The sequence below is a fragment of the Tenrec ecaudatus genome, chromosome X (genome assembly GCF_050624435.1).
Source record: "Tenrec ecaudatus isolate mTenEca1 chromosome X, mTenEca1.hap1, whole genome shotgun sequence".
Taxonomy (NCBI): domain Eukaryota; kingdom Metazoa; phylum Chordata; class Mammalia; order Afrosoricida; family Tenrecidae; genus Tenrec; species Tenrec ecaudatus.
The window spans coordinates 49,784,814-49,804,805 of record NC_134548.1 but is presented as its reverse complement, the minus strand read 5'-3'; the positions used below and the strand labels follow the sequence as shown (position 1 = coordinate 49,804,805).

Sequence of the window (19,992 nt, the reverse complement as noted above, 5' to 3'; positions counted from 1 at the left end):
TGTCTTTGTTTCATAGAGTGGTTGGTGGGTTTGAACCACCAATCTCTGGGTTGGCAGCCGTTAACAACGGTACCACCAGGTCTTCTCTATGCCGGACCATCTGAGTCAAAGACTCAAGGGTGAGGCCAGTTCTTTGACAAGCCCTTCAGGGTACTCTGATAAGCAGGTTCCAGCATATCTGATGGATATTTTTCACAAACTGCAGTTAAGGAAATCTACCCAGAGGAGAAGCAGGAAGAATCTCCAAATTGTAAAATGAGCAAGAACCTGTCGTACAAGAGAATAATATGAACTCCTATCCAGAGTATTGCTTCTAGAACCTGGGGGAAAACTGTTCTTTGTGTGTAGGTTACTTAGTCTCTCTCTTTGTCTGCATTGTGCAAAGTTGCCCACAGAACACTGATTATAGAAAGCATTTTGTGCTCCTACACTGTCATGGCTGCAGACTGGTGCTGTAGGCATGGCTCTCTCTAATTTTGTTTCTTCCTGTCCATTCGTTCGTTCTGTGCCAGGAATATACTTCCTTCAAGCTCCCCCTACACAGTGACTTGTTTCCATAGTAACAGGCACATTCAGCTAGAGACTTATACATGAGTGAGAATAACCCAAGGCTTAAAAACTGTGAGAACCTGACAAAGATGATCTCACAAAGCATGTGAAGGACAGCTGTTTAATGCAAATGTATAAACGGTGAATTGAGACATCGAACTATTGCATCATCTATATTGATTACATGTTGACTATATAAATTTGCTAGCTGTTAATTACTGTGTAATGATAATGCTGTTATCCTTTGGATCCTTGAAGGAAATGGTTTCAAATCAAAGTATATGAACTTTTTTTTATAGACAAAGACATTCTATAGTCTGTATCATGGTGGTGACCTGCTGGGGAAGTTGTCTAATTTGATTTAAGGAGAACAAGAATAATCTCTTTCTCACTGTGCATGTTTAATGGATTCCTTCTTCCTCTTTGCACCCCAATACTCTGCTGACCCTGCATCTATAAGAATAAGGAATAAATAGCAGAGTGTATGCTAACTACTTTGTTGTTAGGTGTCCTTGAGCCGGTTCCAACTTATAGCCACCCTATGCAAAGCAAAATGAAGCATTTACTGAGTGCCCGCTTAATCACAGTCAGTTGATTGGAATGCACAAGGGAACAAAATGAACACAAAGCCCGGTCCTTGTAGAACTTATATTCTTGTTGAGGAAGACAGACAATAAATGATAAGGATAGTACCTAAGTAAGTCCTGGAGTACCTAACTAAAAAAAAAACACAAATGAAAAACAAACCCACTGTCATTGAATTGATTCTGCCTCATAGCAACCCCATATAGGGGTTTCAAGCCTGTGAATCTTGATTGGAGCAGATAGTTTCATCTTTCTCTCATGGAGCAGATGGTGCGTTTGAACCTCTGACCTTGTAGTTAGCAGTTCAGCACTTACCTGACAGTGTCACCCAGGAGTCTTAAGTTTATAGTGTATGGAAGGTGTTTAATGCTACGGAACAAAAGCAGATAGTAAGTTTTTATGAAAAAAATTAGAAGGTAGAGACTGAAGTGAGAATGAAGACTATAGGCTGTAACGTCAAACAGTGTGCTTGGGGAAGACACTACTGAGGAAGAGAAGCGTTTTCCAGGCTGAAGGAACAGTCAGTGCAAAGACTATGAACAGTGTGTGTGAGGAACATCGTGTGGCTAATATGAATAAAGTAGACGAGGAAAGGGGTAGACTAGACAGAGAGAGGTAATTGGGCTGCAGATCTTATAGACTGTTTTAAGGATCTTGACCTTGAATGATAAGGGAAGCAATTTGGAGATATAAGCAGAGGAATATGATTGACCTTTTACAAGCACTCCAGATACAAAGTTACCCGTAGGCCTTTGAACAGCAAGAGTGGAAGTGCTAGTCTAGGTAGATTAGAGAGATTCAGAGGCACTTGTGTGTAAGACCGAGCTTTAGAGTAAGTGTACATTAAGAAAACATCCCGACCTGGTCCAGATCATGCCCATAAGTTCAACATTAGCCCATAAGTCTGATATAGCACATGCAATGAGACCAAAAGCAGAAAGCTCACAGAAAATTGTGCAACTATCACGGTGGAAGAACAGTACAGTTAAGATGTCACTTCTGTAAAGTAGTCTAGGAGAAAAATGATGGTGGCTTGAATCTGGGTAGGTGCAGTGGGAGTGATGGGAAGTAATCGATTCTGGAAATAGTTTGAAGGTAGAGCCACTCGGATTTGGGGCCATATTGGATAAATGAGTTGTGAATGAAGAGAGGAGTCAAGGATGTTGCCCAGAGCAACTGGAAAGTTAGGGTTACTATCCACTAAGATGGGGAGACCTGAAGGTAGGATAGGCTTGGAGATAAGATTAGAAATCCAATTTCTGAAATAAATTTGAGAATTCTAAAAGGTATCTCTGTGTATCTGTAGATAGTGAATGGGTAGATGGAGATGGAAATATGGGCCTCAGCAGAAAGATCTGAGCTCAGAATAGATATTTGGAAATTATCAGCACAGACATCATATTTAAAGCCAGGACATCAACATGTATGAAAGCCTTGACTGGATCTCACCAAGGAAGAGACTGTAGAGAGAGAGGAGGATTTCTAAGAAATAAACCTTAGAGCATTCCAAATGTGGAGGCTGGTAAAGAGAGGAAAGGCCCCCAAAATGAGACTAAAAAAGGACGGGAAAGAGCAACCAGGGAAGTACGGGCAGAACCAGTAAAATATGAGATCCAAGAAGCCAAGTGAAAGGAGAGTATCATGGATTACGGAGTGATTGTGCCAGTCACTGCTGGTGGGTCACCTCAGAGGCAGACAAAGAAGTAACCATTGGAATTTGCATTGTGACGCTTCATTTTGACCCTGATAAAAGCCATTTAGGCAGTGCAAACCTATTGGAGGTGGATTTCAGAAAGAATTAAAGGAACATAATTCTAGATAGTGAATATAGATAACTCTGGGCTTTCTGTAGAAAAATTAAGACATAGCTCCTTATCATGAAAAGATAAAATTTGGGGGGCAAGGTGGGAATAAACACATTGTTAAACCAAACCAAACAAAACAGGCCAGCCAAGAGTACAAGTCTATACAGAGCTAAGTCAGGTGTTACAGATTATAGTGGGTGCAGCAGAGGTGAGTAGAGGGTCAAATGGTAGAGAAGTCACATTCAAAGGTATCCAATGGATGGGACAAGACTCTGAGCAGACAGAGGGCAAGGTGAATGGATGCCCTGGAGGTAAGGAGGCACCATGTGAAGACCTGAGGGCAGAAGGAACAGAGTTTGGGGCAGTAAATGAAGTGGCTGGCATAGCTTGAGTAGAAGAGTATGTTTAGGGGATCATGAAAAACAGCTGTACGTATGTGTGGCTCCACCTATTAACAGCCTTGAAAGGGAGATTGAACAGTATAGCTATAGCAGGAATCAGGAAAACTGTTAACATTTCTTGAATGTTGGGAGTATCATTAAAAATGTTTAGAGAAGTTTGATAATTAGTTTATTAGTCCAGAAAATAGCTCAAGATACTTGCAGTGTTTCTCAAAGTGTGCTCTGGGAATGACCTCATCAAATTCTCCTAGGGGTACTTATTAAAAATGTAGGAGATACAAGCTAAACACTGCGTCTGTATCTCTGGGGTGGGACTCCTGGTTCTGTTTATTTAACAAGCTCCCCAGGTGACTTTTATACACACTAAAGTTTTTGAGCTGCTAGCTAGCCTAAAGATTTTGTTTGAGTAGATTATAATCCTAGTTGGCAAGATCTCTAAAACACTAAAATTAAGTTAAAATATGCTACATAAAACTGTAAGAATTTATACTTAACATAGAGACTAAATACATTTATGTAAGTTCTAAGCAGCTTAATGTGTAATAGTCATTTGGCCTGAGGTCAGATCTGGGTTCAGTTGTTTGGGTGATATTTCAGGCACCTGTAAAATGTATGCATCTTTCATGAGAGGAGACTTCCAAATCTGTTTGTTATTCACAAATCTAATTGTGAATCAGTGAATAAGGTAGACTATGGAGAGATGCTCCCAGCACTCTATGAAGTCTGTCTGAAGCTGAGCCAACAGAGCTGTCTATGGAGATCAGGCCTTTTCTGCCTGTGCTTCTCTGGGTTGGAGGTCTTGGTTGGTGTAGATGGTTAATGCTCCAGGATGCTAACCAAAAGTTGGGAAGTTCAAGTCCACCAAGAGTTAACCTGACCCTTACTTCTAGAAAAGAAGTCATTGGAAACCTTTTGGGGCACAGTTCTGCTCTGACACACATGGAGTCACCATGATTTAGAGTCCACTCAATGACAGCTGATTGCCTGTCACTATCTTTCCAGATTGCTGTTCTTAGAGTCAGCTTTGTAAAATCCTGTTTCGTTGCACAATCAAGAAAGCGACAGAGAAAGGTGCTTTCTGCCTTGCACATCAGAAGTTCTTGTTGGCGTGGGCGTGCTCCTTGTCACTTTACCAGCAAATATTGTCTCGACTTTCAGCATCGGAGCATCTGCAAATGAAGGTTTCTCAGAGTTGTGCCAGGGATGTGATGGAGATAATTGATTACACTGTGTGCACCACCTTAGCGTGACGGTTTTTATTATTGAAGAACTCTCTACGGATCTACTATTTGTTACTAAGTCCACCTTTCACTGGCTCCTAGCATCAGACGTGTCTGCTGACAGATCATTAATTATTTTCTTAGTGACCAATTTCAGGAACTTTTGGTTTTCGAATTTGATCTCATCTTGATCTGCAGTTTACCAGAATATTCTCATCTACACAGCTTTCATAATAACAACTTCCCTTAAATATTTGTTGCATGCTTATAATAGACAATGTGCTATCTTAGGCATCAGTTAATAAGACACAGTCCTTGCCTTTGGAAAACAGACCTTGGTTTCCGATAGTCCTGGTTAGATGTGCTATAAAAAGGCAGGTCTCTCATTTTTTAGAGTGTTTGAAAGGGAAAAGTGAATTTTAAAAAATCATTTTATTGGGGGCTCATACAACTCTTATCACAATCCATATATACATCTATTGTATGTCAAGCACATTTGTACATTTGTTGCCCTCATCATTCTCAAAACATTTGCTTTCTGCTTAAGCCCTTGGTATCAGCTCCTCATTTTTCCTCTCCCTTCCTGCTCCCCCTCCCTCATGAACCCTTGATAATTTATAAATTATTTTCATTTTCTCATATCTTACACTGTCTGATGTCTACCTTCACTCACTTCCCTGTTGTCCATCCCCCAGGGAGGAGGTTATATGAAGATCCTTATAATCGGTTCCTCCTTTCTACCCCACTTTCCCTCCACCCCCACCCCCACCCCCAGTATTGCCACTCTCACCACTGGTCCTGAAGGGATCATCTGCCCTGGATTCCCTGTATTTCTGGTTCCTAGCTGTACCAGTGTATATTCTCTGCCCTAGCTAGATTTGTAAGGTAGAATTGGGATCATGATAGTAGGGCAGGGTGGGGGGAGGAAGCATTTAAGAACTAGAGGAAAGCTGTATGTTTCATTGTTGCTACACTGCACCCTGACTGGCTCATCTCCTCCCCACAACCCTTCTGTAAGGGGTTGCCTACAGATGGGCTTTGGGTCCCTAATTTGTGCTTCCCCCTCATTTACAAATGATATGATTTTTTTGTTCTTTGATGCCCGATACTGATCCCTTCGACACTCAATTTTGCCTTTGAGGGGAGCTGGGGGAATTCAAGGGAACCCAGAGAGGAGAGGATGTGGTCCTGAAGGAAAAAACCGATGGGTAAAAGCGGAGCCTGACTTCAGGCACCGCTCCAGCACCCTCTCTGGGGTATTCCAGGCACAATAACGAACTGCTTGCACTTTTTTTTCTGACATGAATGCTGTGACTATTGACTAGCCGTGTGAGTAGAGAATGAACCTTTAGCTGTTATGAGTGGGGTGTTTTATGACACTTTTTTGAGTACCCATCCTTCATATAACTTAGGACATGAAAAGAATATAAGATACTTGAATAAGTTGAGAAAGGGCCTCAGTACATAAGACTCCGAACTTAATAAGCGCAGCTTGTTGAACTCCTCCAGCTGATGGGACCTTTTGTTACTATGCTAAGTTCACGGCGCCCTTGTTCTTATACGCATAGTGTGTGGGAGATGGCTGGTATTATCTCTAACCCTCGTTTCTATTCTATTTAGCTATGGCAACGTAAGCAATACGTTTCGATTCTTTGCCAAACTAATCACACACAATTGTGCTGACCTCGATAGGATGTTCGTGATTTCATATTTTCTCAGTGATGACACAATGTCAGTATTTGAACTTTCTGAAAGGAATGCAGGTAAGAGACATAGCTCTCATAGGATTTTCTTTAGAGCATTTAATTGTCTCCTTTTGAAACTTAGGGACCATCATCTGACGTTGTGGCCTATCTTACCTTAGATGGTGGGTTTTTGTTTTTTATTTTCTGAAACTAATAGTTATTTTTCTAAATTGCCCTTAAATGTGAATGCAGATCTGTAAAATGATAGCTCTGACAGTTTGGGTGGCCTCAAGGCTAGGGAACCCAGTGCATCTCCTTTTTGCTACTATCCCCTGATCTCGGTGGCCTGTGGAGCACTTCCGATGAATCCAAGGGCTCCAAAGCCATCCCACTCACAGCCAGCGAGCTAAGAATTAGTCTGTATTCTTGACAGTTCTGCTTATACACTTTTTACTTGCCTTCAAGACAAGAATTTTGGATAAGTGAATTTAATCCTGAGGCCTCATCTTCCTCTGGCCCTTCAGTCTGTTGAGCCTCTTGCACATATAATGTCGCACGACAGGGTGTTGTTACCATGACCATGTCTGAGAGGGCACATGAGTTTTCACTTACCAAATTATGAACCTAAGGAGCTCTGCTAGTTAATGTATGCTGAGTTCATAGCTTTGAGAAGAATTATCAGTGGAGCACTGGTAAACTACTTCTCTGAAGAAAACCAAACAAATATAAAACCTGATTTGGAACATTTGCCATTTTTCATGGTGTAAAATCCCAACTGTGGCCACCTTTTAGCTACCAATAGTTTAGCAACCAGCTTGCAAAATCCCTGAAAATTTATTAACTCTCATGAGCTGGTATGAGCCATTCAGGCTACCAAGGAAAAGTGAAAATTTTGTATTATTAAGCCAGGCTCCACAGTGATTTACATAATGGATCAGATCTTAAGATATTCAACTGAATAGGCATAGACATAAATTCATGTTCTTAAGGAAAAAACCCCAACAACTATAAGAGTTAATATATTATCACTTGTTTTCCCTTTTATTCTGCTTTATCTTGGATTGAGGTTTTCCTCCATTTTATTTTATGTTGTCGGGTGTTTTTGTATGACTTTCTTTTTATGAAATCCAGGAGAGGTGTATCTACAGAGACAGGAATTAGTGTAATAGTTCCTTAGGGTTGTAGCAGGGGAGGTTGGGGGATAATAGGGAGCTAATAATAATGGATACAACAATGAAGAAAATGTTCTAAAATTGATTGTGGTAATTATGGAACAACTCTTTTTGAGTATATTTAAACCATTGAATTTTATGGTATGTGGATTATATGTCAACAAAACTTAAAAAATCAAATAAATCTAGAATGGGAGATGTATCATTGCAGCAAAAGGTGAAGGCAGTCAACTGTGGTCTTTGTAGTAATACCAGCAGTCATTCCTGAGTATCTACTACTGTCCTTAGAAGAACTTTATGAAATTAAAGTTTGTGCTCATCTAGCTCCTCTGAGAAGCAAATGCCAAGATGAAATTAAATATGAAAGACATCGATTGGGGAAAATGTAGAAGGAGCCCCACTGCAATGCAGATCTGACTCCTGAGAAAGACCAACCCAAACCTATCAAATAAATTCTAACTCATAGCAACCCGAAATGAAAAATTAGAACTGCCCTGTGGATTTTTGAGCATGTAAATCTTTTTCAGGGGGCAGACAGCCTTATCTTTCTCCCGTGGAGCCACAGGTAGGTTTGAGCTGCTGAGCAACTTGGAACCCCCTATACAAAGGGCTATGGAGTAAAAAAAGAAAGAAAGGCAGGTTCAATTCTAGGAAGGCTGATGGGAAGTCTGAGAACTCACCGTCACTAGTTGCAGGGCCCTCATCTGGAAGGAACGGGCCAAACTTCAGAGTCCTTACTCAGTCACTGGTTGTCACAGCGTATGGGAACATGACCTGGCTGTAAACCTAGGGATGGATTTCAGAATGTAGCAGTTGGAACCTTCTATCAATTAATTATATTCCTCCTGGGAAAGAATCTGAGAGATGCATTTTGTGATTCCTATAATTTCTATTCTTATTTTACCAATGAAAGTTCAAAAGGTTCAGAGCGATGATATAATTCTTAAAGATTATCTAGTCAGCAAATGGTAGTACCAAGATGAAATCAGACTCTCCTATTTGATTCTGTAACTTTGGTCACTCCACTCCCTCTGTTTTCTGCATATCGGAGGAATATGAAGAAGGTAACTACAGAAATGAGTCTGGTGTATCAGATTACAGTCATAGGTTTCTAAATTTTGGTTAAATATCAGAATATACTGACTAGAGCCCTGTGTTTAAGTAATTCAGGAGGTCAAAAAGCAATAACAAGAAGAAAGCATATAAAATTGGGGAAATTTTGGAAAGTAGGAAATAGGCCTTAATGCAAGAATCCTAAATACTTTAATTATTGTGGGGTGGGGGAACCTAAAAGGGAGCACCTTGTGTTATCTTCAAACACTTAAGTAGCTTCTTGACAGAAGTAAGGTATTTGACACTTCATCTGTAGGTCCGATTAAATGTAGAACATCATCTGGAACAAATTGGTAGAAATAAACTTAAGTGAGGACATTTCTAACTGACTCTGTTCAAGCATGCACTATAGACAAGTGTCTTTAGAAGTTCCACATTACTAATAGACTGCTCAACAGAAAGTAGGTATACTATAAATATTTGTTAGATTGGGAAAGAGAAGAGGGAGAGGAAAGCAGAGGCTAGATTGCCATCCCACTAAGTTCCTTTAGCATACCTATAGGAAAATTGTATTGCTGTACCCACTGTCTCATTCATCCCTTAACCCTGAGAATGAGGGGATGGTTGCACAGTGTGCTGGATATAATCAATGCCACTGAATTGTAGGTGTCAAAATACTCAAATAGCAAAGGTTTTGCTGTATATCTTAAGGGGGCTTCAAATAGTTTGTAGGATAATGAAATTTGTCCGCAAATGTATTGAAGTCCCCTTGCATATATGTACCACAAGGCAATTATTTTTAAAAAGAAAGCAAGACCATGTGAGTTCACAGAGAAGCTGCACAGCCTTGGGAGGTGAAGCATCTCTGAAGGAAAGTCATGCTCCCGTGTCACAGCCTACTCATTAACTGTTGCATCCACAGGGTTTATTGGTGGGAAATTCTTAAAAAGACTTCGCGTCAAGAAGCCCGGACAGGAGGTTTTTAAAAGTGAACCATCAAAGTATATACAGCCGGAGGAACTGTACGTCGGTGCCAGAGTGGACGTGAATGGCTACATATTCCATTTGCTCAATGCTGATGAATACACCTTAAACTACATGGAGGGTTATCCAAATAAGGTAAATTTACTTTCTGGAATTCGCCACTACGCACTCTTTGTTTTTCTTCTTCAAATGCCTTTCCTTCTTCATCTTCCACTGGTTTTACATTGTGCATTCACACATGTGGGCATGAATAATGGATCAGCGCAACTTGGCCCCAGGTTCCTGCCACAGAGGCCAGGTCCTTGTCTACTCTGTTTACACGTTGGGTTCTCCACTGCCCAGTATCACGGATTCCAGGCACAGGCAGGAGGCAGGCCCAGGGTTGAATCAGGTTTCCTGGGTTTTCTGCTGATGCTGACAATGTTTTCAGAAAGAAATCCAATGACTCTAGGAAAGGAAGAGAATCTGGTGACACACACTGTGCCATCCCAGTTAATTGGCACCAGCCAACAGGGAAGCCTGAGACCTGAACAAACAGAAGCCCCAAAGGGACCCAAGAGTTGCTGTGATTGCAACTCTCCATAATAGTGGCCGCCTGAGGTCTGAATAAGTCAAGGAGAGGTTGGCAATGATGAGCTAAAAGAGTGTGGCCTGAAGCTCTTCGTTTGAAATAAGTTTATATAATTGTCCGAGTTAATATCTTAAGATGTGTGTGTGTGTGTGTGTGTGTGTGTACGACAACACCTTTGTCAGATTGGGCCCTGGGAGAAGCAGATACCAAGTCAGAACATAACATGCAAGAGATTTACCGGTGGGCGGCATGAAGCCTAAAGGGGGAGAAAGAGTAGGAGTGGGCAAGGAGTACCTTCTGACCAGGATCCAGGATGCATGGTAGGAAGGTAGCGAGGGATCGCCACAGGCTGCAGTGTGGTTTTGAGAAAGTTGCAGCCAGACTGATGTGGAGCCCCACGTCAAAGGCTGTCCATCGAAGAAGTCCTACTCTAGTACCCACTTATTGATTGGAAACATCCTGGGAAGATTGTGCCTTTGGCATGAATTCTTTATGGATTCCAAAAGTTGCAACTGGGGGCTGATTACTAATAATGTTCTTCTCAGTGTGTTCTATTTGGAAGTGAGGTTGGTGTGGTGTCCCTATACCTGCCACACCATATCTTCATATGTTATGCTAAGAATTCAGGCTCATGTGAAACTGCGAACCACATCTATTTTTTAAAACAACAACAACAATGAATTCAGGCAAGAAGTTAAGTAATAGGGCAGTTACGATTTCTGGAGGCCAGCAAGCCTGGTTTGGAAACCTGATGCCAGGCTTACTAGCTGAGGGATCATAGAATATTAACTTATTTGAGTTTCAATTTCCTTATCTTTAAAATGGACTTAATAAAACTTAATATCTCATAGAGTTGCTATGAAGATTAGATGTGATAACACAAGTAAGTACTTGTGAAATGCTTACCACTGGGTGGTCCACAGCGAGCTCAGCTAACAGAGCTGTTATAAATCAGGGTTCTATTTCCAAACAGAGCATGAATCTATAGCTTACTATAAAATAGAGAGTGTGTATAAATATACTTGTTTTTAAAGCTATAAAGGACCTTTCTCCCTTTGGGAAGATAAAAGCATGGCAGGATATTATCTAGTATCAGCATCCCAAGTAAAAACTGCATTATATTAAAACTACTCTCAATAGGTATATTCTAAAGATAGAAAGGTCAACATAGTCTTTAATATCAGTCTGAGGAGTTGTTTGAAAAGAGCTAGTAGATGCTATCATGGAAACAAGTGAAAGGAAGTGCAGAAAGTGGTGGAAAGTGGCAGGGGGGGCTGCAGTAAGTGCAAATCACCTGGATCATTTTCTGATAAAAGATAGAGCTTTTTACTAAATTCTCCTGAATGTTTTATTTTCAAATCTAGTCATTCGTTTTTATCTGTTAGCTGTAATTATTTACATCAGTCAGCTTTACGGGATTGAAGGAGATGTGTGTTTGTTAAGTCAAACACCTACTCATGGTGGGGGCAGGTGCAGTGAGCAGCCCAGGGATGAATGTAAGAGGATTGCCGTGGGGGTCCGCATCCTTGTTGTTAGTTAGGGCATTGCCTGCTGACCAGGGGGCCCACTCTAAATAGCTGGAGAACAATGGAAGTTCATGGATCCTATTTGAATTCCTATTCTTTCCATTTGGGTTCCTCCACCTATGCAGGGGCTTCAAAAATGGAATGGAAAGATAATGACATTTTCCCCAGAGACTTTGGAAACCCTCTTGTATTGGAGCGATGTTCAGGGGTTAGAGGAGGAGGTTGGGGTGGAAGGAAGGTTTGTTTACTGCTTCCTGGAGCAGGGAACCAGCCCCTTTGGTCCATTTCTTTCAGTTCTAGAACCTATGCTCTAGCCAATTATTGTCCAACCTTCACTGAACCCAAGTTGGTCATGTCTTCACAGTGTAGGTCCCTCTGTAAAGACATGCTAACTACTTTCACACTGATATACTGTCTGTCAGAGAAGTTGGGCTTCTGAAGTGCTGGGCACATTCAAATACGTCTTTCCTTTCCTCTTCCCTTTAGTTTCCATATAGCAACTTTGACCTTGCCATAGAAAAGCTTAAGAAAGAAAAAGGAAAATCCAGAGAGGTCATGCAGGTGCTTAGCTCTGTCGACCCTAAGAACACACACATGGTGGATTATAGTACATTCAGGTAAGCAGTCTTTTGCAACAGTGATCAATTTTCACCTTCCCAACGATCAGAAATAACAATTTCTCCCCACTGAATTTAGTTTCCTGCTTTTTTTTCAATGAAGGACATTTTGTTACATTTGTATTTTTGTGGCCACATTTTGCTCCTTATTCTAGTAAATTTGATACATTTGCAAGTTTATTGCTGAGAAGAAAGTCAGTCGCATTGTCTTGTGTGTCATGGTGTTGAAGGACATGTCACACGCCATAACTGGGAACTTCGGAGTGAGAAAGGCGGGAGAAATGCAGCTAGGAGCACGCCTCCAAAACCTGGGGGAAAGGAGAGGTACCGTTTCTTGGGCCTAGGGATATCATGAAAATGAAAAAGAGTGAAAACTTTACTGGTGGTCAGAGAAAAGATGATCTTAGTTGCTGCTTCTGCCAAATCAGAAGCACCACAACCTGTTGGCTTTAGAGAATAGGAATTTCTTTCCAGAATTTTATCATTATGGAAGCTAAAATTCTGAATCGGGGTCTCAGTCATGTGGATTACTTTTATGAGCTTTTCTCCTGGTTTCTAGCGACTGATGGCCTTTCTTTGCTTGTAAATGATCCCATATGTCATCTATCTTTCTGTGTCTCTTTTGCTCTTTTTATAACTCAGAATCGATTAGGTTTAGGACCCGTGTTGTATTATGCTGGTGTGACCTCTTTTTACTTTACAGAAGGCAACTGTTCCCACGCAGGGTTGTATTTGGAGATACTGGGTTAGGACTTCAGCATTTATCTTGGGAGTGGCACAAAACTTACTCTGTAAAAGGCAATATGAGTGCATCTGTACACATGTATGCTTATCCACATAAGGGTATTTTGAAAGACATTCAAAATACAGGAATTAAAAAATATATATTTATATCAACAGTAGTTAGATATAAGAAATCCTGGACAATAGAGATTTCCCCTAAGGTAACGCTGAATTCTGTCATTGTCCACAGGCTGACCTTGGCGTATTTCCAAACAGCAGAAACACAAGGAAATTCAAATTCAGGGCCTAGTACAATTGTGAGAGCCTTTAGCCTGCAAACAAAGTGAATGGAGGGTTCAGGGGAATGTAAATTAAATCTTGGCTGGAAGACAAAGGGGACTTTCTCTTAGGCTGAGAATTCTGGCTCTTGCAAACAATAGTGGCTGAAAGCTATACAGTAAACCTAGCTTGATGTAGTCAAGATGTGGGTTTCCACAGGAGAAAACGAGCCCAGGAGAGGGCAGCAGGGAGGTGCTGCCAACTTTGTTTCTGGAGTGGCTGATTGCATCACTACCTGGTGACCCGGAGCCCAACATTTGGCCCAAAGTGTCCCAAGAGCTCATTTGGTGTTAATAAAGCTCCATTGTGTCTTCAAAATGTTCTTTGCAGACAAGCAGTCAGAAGACATATTTTTATTGTTTAAAATTCCCAGCCTTCTGGGCTCAATAAGGATTTCCAGTTGTCTGTTATGGTTCACAGTAGCACACATGTTCATGGCCATTTGGAAAAGGAAGGGAGGCAAAGTGAAGAGCAAAGGCAATTGTTGAGCTCATGGACTAATGGAAAGCAGGGTCAACAAGAAATTTCCATCCGAAATGAAGGAGTGGTTGGGTTTTATTTTCTTGTGTCCTTTTGCGAAAGCATTCATTCTCCCAACACTCTCTCACAGTCCATCGGAAACCCTTTAGTGAATTTATAGGGCTTTGTGGGCAGCACTTCAGCCAGGAAGGAGATCCAAGGGGGGAAATGGGTCTCTGCAGATAGAGTCCGGATCCTCATTGTGGGTGGACTAAGTGGCCAGCACATAGTGGGATTGGAGGGGTGGCTTCAAGGCCCTGTGTGCTCAGAAAGAATCCGTTTCCTGCCCATTATGCCCATCACTAGTGAGAAATTGCTTAAGATGGAAAACAGACCAGGTCACGCCCGGCTTGGAAACCCTTCAGTGGTTTGTCTTTCATTATGCGTGCAATGACAACCCAGAGGTTTACTGCAGCCTACAGGGGCTCGAGTGAGATGCGACTGTGTTTGTTTCTACTGTCATCACTTCTTTTCCTCCAGCTCAATGCTTCGGCCTCCTTGGCTCTCTTTCTGTTTCTCAAACACCTCACACACTTTCCTGCCTCCAAGCCTATGCGCACACGGCCCCTTCTGCCTGGAATGCATGCCACCTTCCCCTTCATGGCAAACTCTAAAATGCCTCTTAAAGATTAATTCCAGAGAGGGAGGTTCTTTTTTGGACTGTCTAAAGCAGATCATCCACTGCTATTCTTAGCCCACTCCCCCCCCCAACATTTAGCATCACCTGCCATTTTACTTAGATATCTGTGCACTGGCTTTGTGTATATGTGGGTATGTTTGTGGGTGTTTTCCGCTACAGTGTGAGCTATATACGAGAAGGAATACTGAGTCTCTTGTTCATTACAGTATCCCCAGCAGCTAGCAATGGGAGCAGATTGCACCCATATTTGCTGAAGGAATCAGACCAAACCAACCAAGCTCACTGCCATTGCCATCAACTCATATCTCCCCCTGCTGAGTTTCCAAGACTCTAACTCAATGGTTCTCACCCTTCCTAATGCCGCAACCCTTTCATACAGTTCCTCATATTGTGGGGACGCCCCCAACCATCAAATTATTTTCATTGCCACTTCAAAACTGTCATTTTGCTACTATTATGAATCAGGCGACCCCTGGGGAAAGGCCTTTTGACCCCCAAAGGGTTTGTGACCCCCAGGCTGAGAGCCGCTGCTCTAACTCCTGATGGGGGTAGAAAGCCCAGCCTTTTCCCCGTGGAACGCTGGTGTTTGCAAACTGCCTTTCATGTGGATCACAGTACAACGTGTAAGTACTACACCGCCAGGGCTTGGCTGCTTAAATTGCACTTGGGAGGTCCATGAGTGGTGCAGACAGTCAATGTGAGTCTATCCAGAAGCTCCTTGGAAGCAAGGCCTGGCCATATTCTTCCCGTCACCGAAGAAAACCATATAGAGTAAATTCTCTGACACACATGCACTTGCCAGGAGTAGGACACAACTGAAGAGCAACTGATTTCGAATTACTGTGTATATTCGATTATAAGTCAACCCGAATATCAGCCGAGGCACCTAATTTAACCACAAAAACTGCTAAAAAATGTGCTGACAAACTCGGTGTGCACACGATATTCTTAGAAGTTCCACTATGGAGATAGATCACTGTATCCAGATGAGAGCATGTCCTGATTCATACAGCATATTCAGTGCCGCTTGTGCCTATGTGCTTCTCCTCTGTGCTTACCCTACAGACACGGTCATATATCTCCAGCGCATGACCCGAGACCTCCCTGTGTCTCTTCACAGTCTTCCCTTGGCAAAGACCAAGCAACTACACTGCATCTCAAACACACACACACACACACACACACACATCCTAGGTTAATTCTCAGCTTGGCATTTTCAGTGGCTACTAATTTTTTTCCTCTTTAAACACATGATTGTGCGTGCATGTTTTCTGAGTCCCCTCACCAGAATGCCCTCTCTTGTTTTGTGCTTTACTTTAACACTTATCACCAGTCGCTGTCGAGTTGACTCTTGTCTGTGGCAACCTCATGTGAGTCAGAGTATAATTGTGCTCAGTGGGGTTTGCAATGGCTATTTTCTCAGATGTAGATCACCTAGGGATCCAAAGGCTCCCTGGGGTGTTGATCAGTATAAATGGAATGGATACCTTGTATCCAACACTGATGGTTTGGGGTATAACTTACGGATGGCTATATTTGTACTAGTTTCTCAAGTTCAAACCTTTCTCTTGATTTCTATAGTACTGAGTGTATGAATTCCTCTGGACCTCTCTTCCTCAGATGTGTCTTAGGTCCCCAAACTGACCTCATTTTCTTCTTCCATTAAAGTTACAGCTTGGGATCTCATCCTAGTAAAGGCAATCTTGCTGGTCCTCTGCACTTCAGCCAGGAGTCTCTCCAAGGCTCTCTCCTCTTCCCTGTTTTTTGTCTTACCACCTACCCCTTGGAGTTACCCTTCTTAAACTATCTCTGGAAACGTTCCCCCTTCCTCCATCTGGGGTTTCATTGTGATTTCCTTGAACTCTCATGAGAGTGCCACAGCCAATCTCCACGTCTTCACTCTCATCCTCCCAATTTGTTAGAAGAGCCATTTAGACAGCAGATCGTGGCAGTCCTGGCTCCCTAGACCTCCATACGCTCCCTTCTGTCTGCAATACAAACCTTAAGCTCTCAGTGTATCATGTGAGTCCAATTATGATCTGACTTTGCTTATCTCTCTTTACTTCCATCTCATTGGAAGATGACTTTGGTAGAAACTGCCATCATTTATTGAGCCTTTACTATGAGCAAGGGATTGCGCTTCAGGGTTTACTTATACTGCCTACTCCTAGCCCTTTCTGCCCCAGTTCAAGTTGTTGCTCTTTACTTCCTTGTCACATAACTAGGTCTTGCTAAATACAATAAATACATGCTTAACGAATAATTTAATGATCAGTCCTAGTTCTCAAGGAACATTCCATGCAAAATTTGCAGCAAATAAGTAAGTAATTCATTATCTTACACCAGGGAAGGACCTTTGACTGTAGAAGAATAAGGGAAAACTAGACCTGACTCCTACTAACCTCTGTGACTTATGCCTCACTGTTTGGGGCCATATCATGGTCTCTAAGGTCCCTTTTCAACTTAGTGCATTGAATTGTTTCCTGACTTGAAGCAGACAGAGGCGGGGTTATAGCAGGGAAGACAGTTAGGGCCAGTGAGTGGATGTCCATGAACCTATGCTATAATAAACTACTCCTGCAGAAGGTGCCATAGTTGGCCATGGATTAATGTGTACAAGTGGACCTCCCTGTAGTATGTGTCATAGACTGTCATTCGACAGGGACAGGTTGTTCTCAGGAAAGAGGAGTAGATTGGGTAGGGAACATTTCTTTGTTGCCTTATGGGTATCATTATTTCTGCCTCTAGGCTGGAACTGTTTCTCTGAATCCATTTTCATGGACTTTCATATTCACTTGTTTTCTAAGAGTGGGCTGAAAGCCTTGCTCAAACGCTTGGAATACTTACTTGGTAGAGGTCAGTAGGGAGTAGGGTGGGGACTACACTGGCAAGGTGATTATCATGGATAGTTGAGAAGGTGGGCAGGATGAAGCTTCATGACGTGGGCCTAGATACTCTGAACCATAAGCAGCAGCAACAGGGGTCCAGTGCCATGGAAGACATTTTAGTCCCTCCCTCTGGCTCCCTCTCTGAGCCCTTGAACTACCCATCAGCAATGGCACCCATCACCATGTAGCCTGCATTTGTTTTGATTGTCTTTGTACTTGTTCCCTCTCCCTTTCTGGTGATGCTCTCAGAGAACAGGCCCTGTGCTTTCTCCAGATACCTTAAGTGTCCAATTAACCTGCAATGAATATAATAAATCATAAAAAGTTTCTTCCTCAGATTCTCATGATCAATTACAGGATAGTCATTTTCCCATGAGCATATAAGAAATTCCTCCGAAGGTTTAGAACCACTAGAAAAATTTCTCTCTCAAAAAATTAAAATTCTTCCCAAGGGAAATAATATAATATAGATCAGATCACTGGTTTTGGACTTGGTAGAACTGGTGCTAGAACTGATGGTAGAACTCTACCATCTCCTAGCGTGGTGGCCTTGGGTAAGTTGCTGAAAATTTTGTTCATATGTGAACTAAGGATAATAAAACTCGCTATGAAGAGCTGTGCAATGAATGAACTTGGCAATGCATGTAGAGTTATTGGCCTAGCAGACTGTCTAGTGCCGCACGGACACTGGGAAAGAAAGGCCTTCATCCCGACAATTACAACCAGGAGTCTCTGAAAAGAGTTCTAAAACTCTATGAGCTGGTTTTGGTATTTTAATAAATTAGACAGTTACCTATGACAAGGTTATTCAAAACATCATTTAATGGATGATGTTGAAAGATAGAGCTCTTTAAAAACTGGGAGGCCATGAAGGTGGAAAACAATAAACAGTATCATTGCTAGACAAAGATCTAGCAATCTACAAAGATTGCAAAACATTGCATGGTCAACCCTATTATTGTCCTTTTCTCCAAGGAATCAGGTTGTAAATGTAGTGCATAGAACATTGTAATGATCTCATACTTAGTTATTTGGGGCAATTAGTTTTCCCTTTAGATGGGTTACTCTTTATTTTAACTGCATCATTAGTGTTTTTAATCATGTGCTAGCTTCTTTTAAGGACGCACAAGTCTGTGAATCTATATGAATAAAAGGAAAACCAAAAGCAGCTATGAAAAGCCTTCAACTGTATTCTCTTGTTATGGTCCAGATAGATACTCTAACATTTGTTGTATCTCTCCAATACATGTTTGAAAACAGCACTTTGAACTTTTCTAAAAGCATTAACTACATGTATCATGATGTCATAAAAAGCATGCTGGTCTGGGAATTAAAAAAATTTTAAAAAGATCTCTGATTTGATTCTGTCACAGCCTAATGGTATTTTAGTGAGCACTAAGTGGTTAAGCAGGGAAATAATGTATTAAAGGGATCCTGGGTGTGCTACAGAATCTTTGAGAGAGCTTGAGAGGCATGAGGCTAAGCTCTCTAAACAGTGCCCAGAAAGGTATTGTAGGATGTGTCTCATTAAGAAAATAACCTCTGGTACCACGTGTGCGTGTTTTGTTTCATATATTATGGAGTTGTTAGGGGCATACCTATTTATGATTGCTGTGTGTTCTTGGCAAATTGACCCTTAAAAATTATATAACAACTTTATACAAAGTATTTTTAAATCTGGTATTTTTCCGCTCTGTAGTCTACTTTCTCTGGTATGAATATAGCCATGTTAGATTTTCTTTTTATTAAGTTGCATGCCACCCCTGCCATTTTGTCTTGGTATAAATCAAAAAGTGCTGAATTCTTTACGGGAGGGTTAGAAAGATGAACACATCACCTCCAAAAGAATAGAAACTATAGTTTCACATTTTTATAGTTTTAATATAAATTTCTATGATTTTTGTAGCAATTGCTTATGACTTACTCTCATATCTGTATACACTGTAACCCATCCCACACAATCTTTCTAAAGATAAATATGTTTTTCTGATGTATAATATTGCTTTTTTTTTAGTTTTCTTTTATTAGGGGCTCATACAACTCTTATCACAATCCATACATATACATACATCAATTGTATAAAGCACATCTGTACATTTTTTGCCCTAATCATTTTCTTTTTTTTAACAATTTATTGGGGCTCATACAACTCTTATCACAGTTCATGCATATATATACACATCAATTGTATAAAGCACATCTGTACAGTCTTTGCCCTAATCATTTTTTTCTCCTCTTTTCTTTTTTTACATTTTATTAGGGGCTCATACAACTCTTATCACCATCCATACATATACATACATCAATTGTATAAAGTACATCCATACATTCCCTGCCCCAATCATTCTCAAGGCATTTGCTCTCCACTTAAGTCCCTTGCATCAGGTCCTCTTTTTATTCCCCCTCCCTTCCCTCTCCCCCCTCCCTCATGTGCCCTTGGTAATTTATACATCGTTATTTTGTCATATCTTGCCCTATCCGGAGTCTCAGCTTATGAGGAATAAAATGGCTTATTTATGAAATGTTTATCATTCTGTTGTTTTTCCTTCAGTCCTGAATTTCTGTTTTCTTCTAGAATCATTTCCATTAGCAATGCTTTCAGAGCAGGTCAGTCTATGACAAATATTCTTCAGTTTTCTTTATCTCAGTATGTTCTTATTTTGTTTTCATTTGAGTGGATGTAGAATTCTGAATTAGGAGTTCTCTTTTATGACC

General features: G+C 41.2%; 1 protein-coding gene across 1 annotated transcript in view; it reads left to right on the top strand.

Moving 5' to 3' along the window:
• EFHC2 (EF-hand domain containing 2) overlaps positions 1-19,992 on the top strand; it is a 168,573-nt gene that overhangs the window by 72,892 nt on the left and 75,689 nt on the right. Inside the window, exons 8-10 of the mRNA XM_075539326.1 lie at positions 6,181-6,323; positions 9,393-9,589; positions 12,038-12,168. Coding sequence (XP_075395441.1) covers positions 6,181-6,323; positions 9,393-9,589; positions 12,038-12,168 — 471 coding nt within the window. The remainder of the gene's footprint in view (positions 1-6,180; positions 6,324-9,392; positions 9,590-12,037; positions 12,169-19,992) is intronic.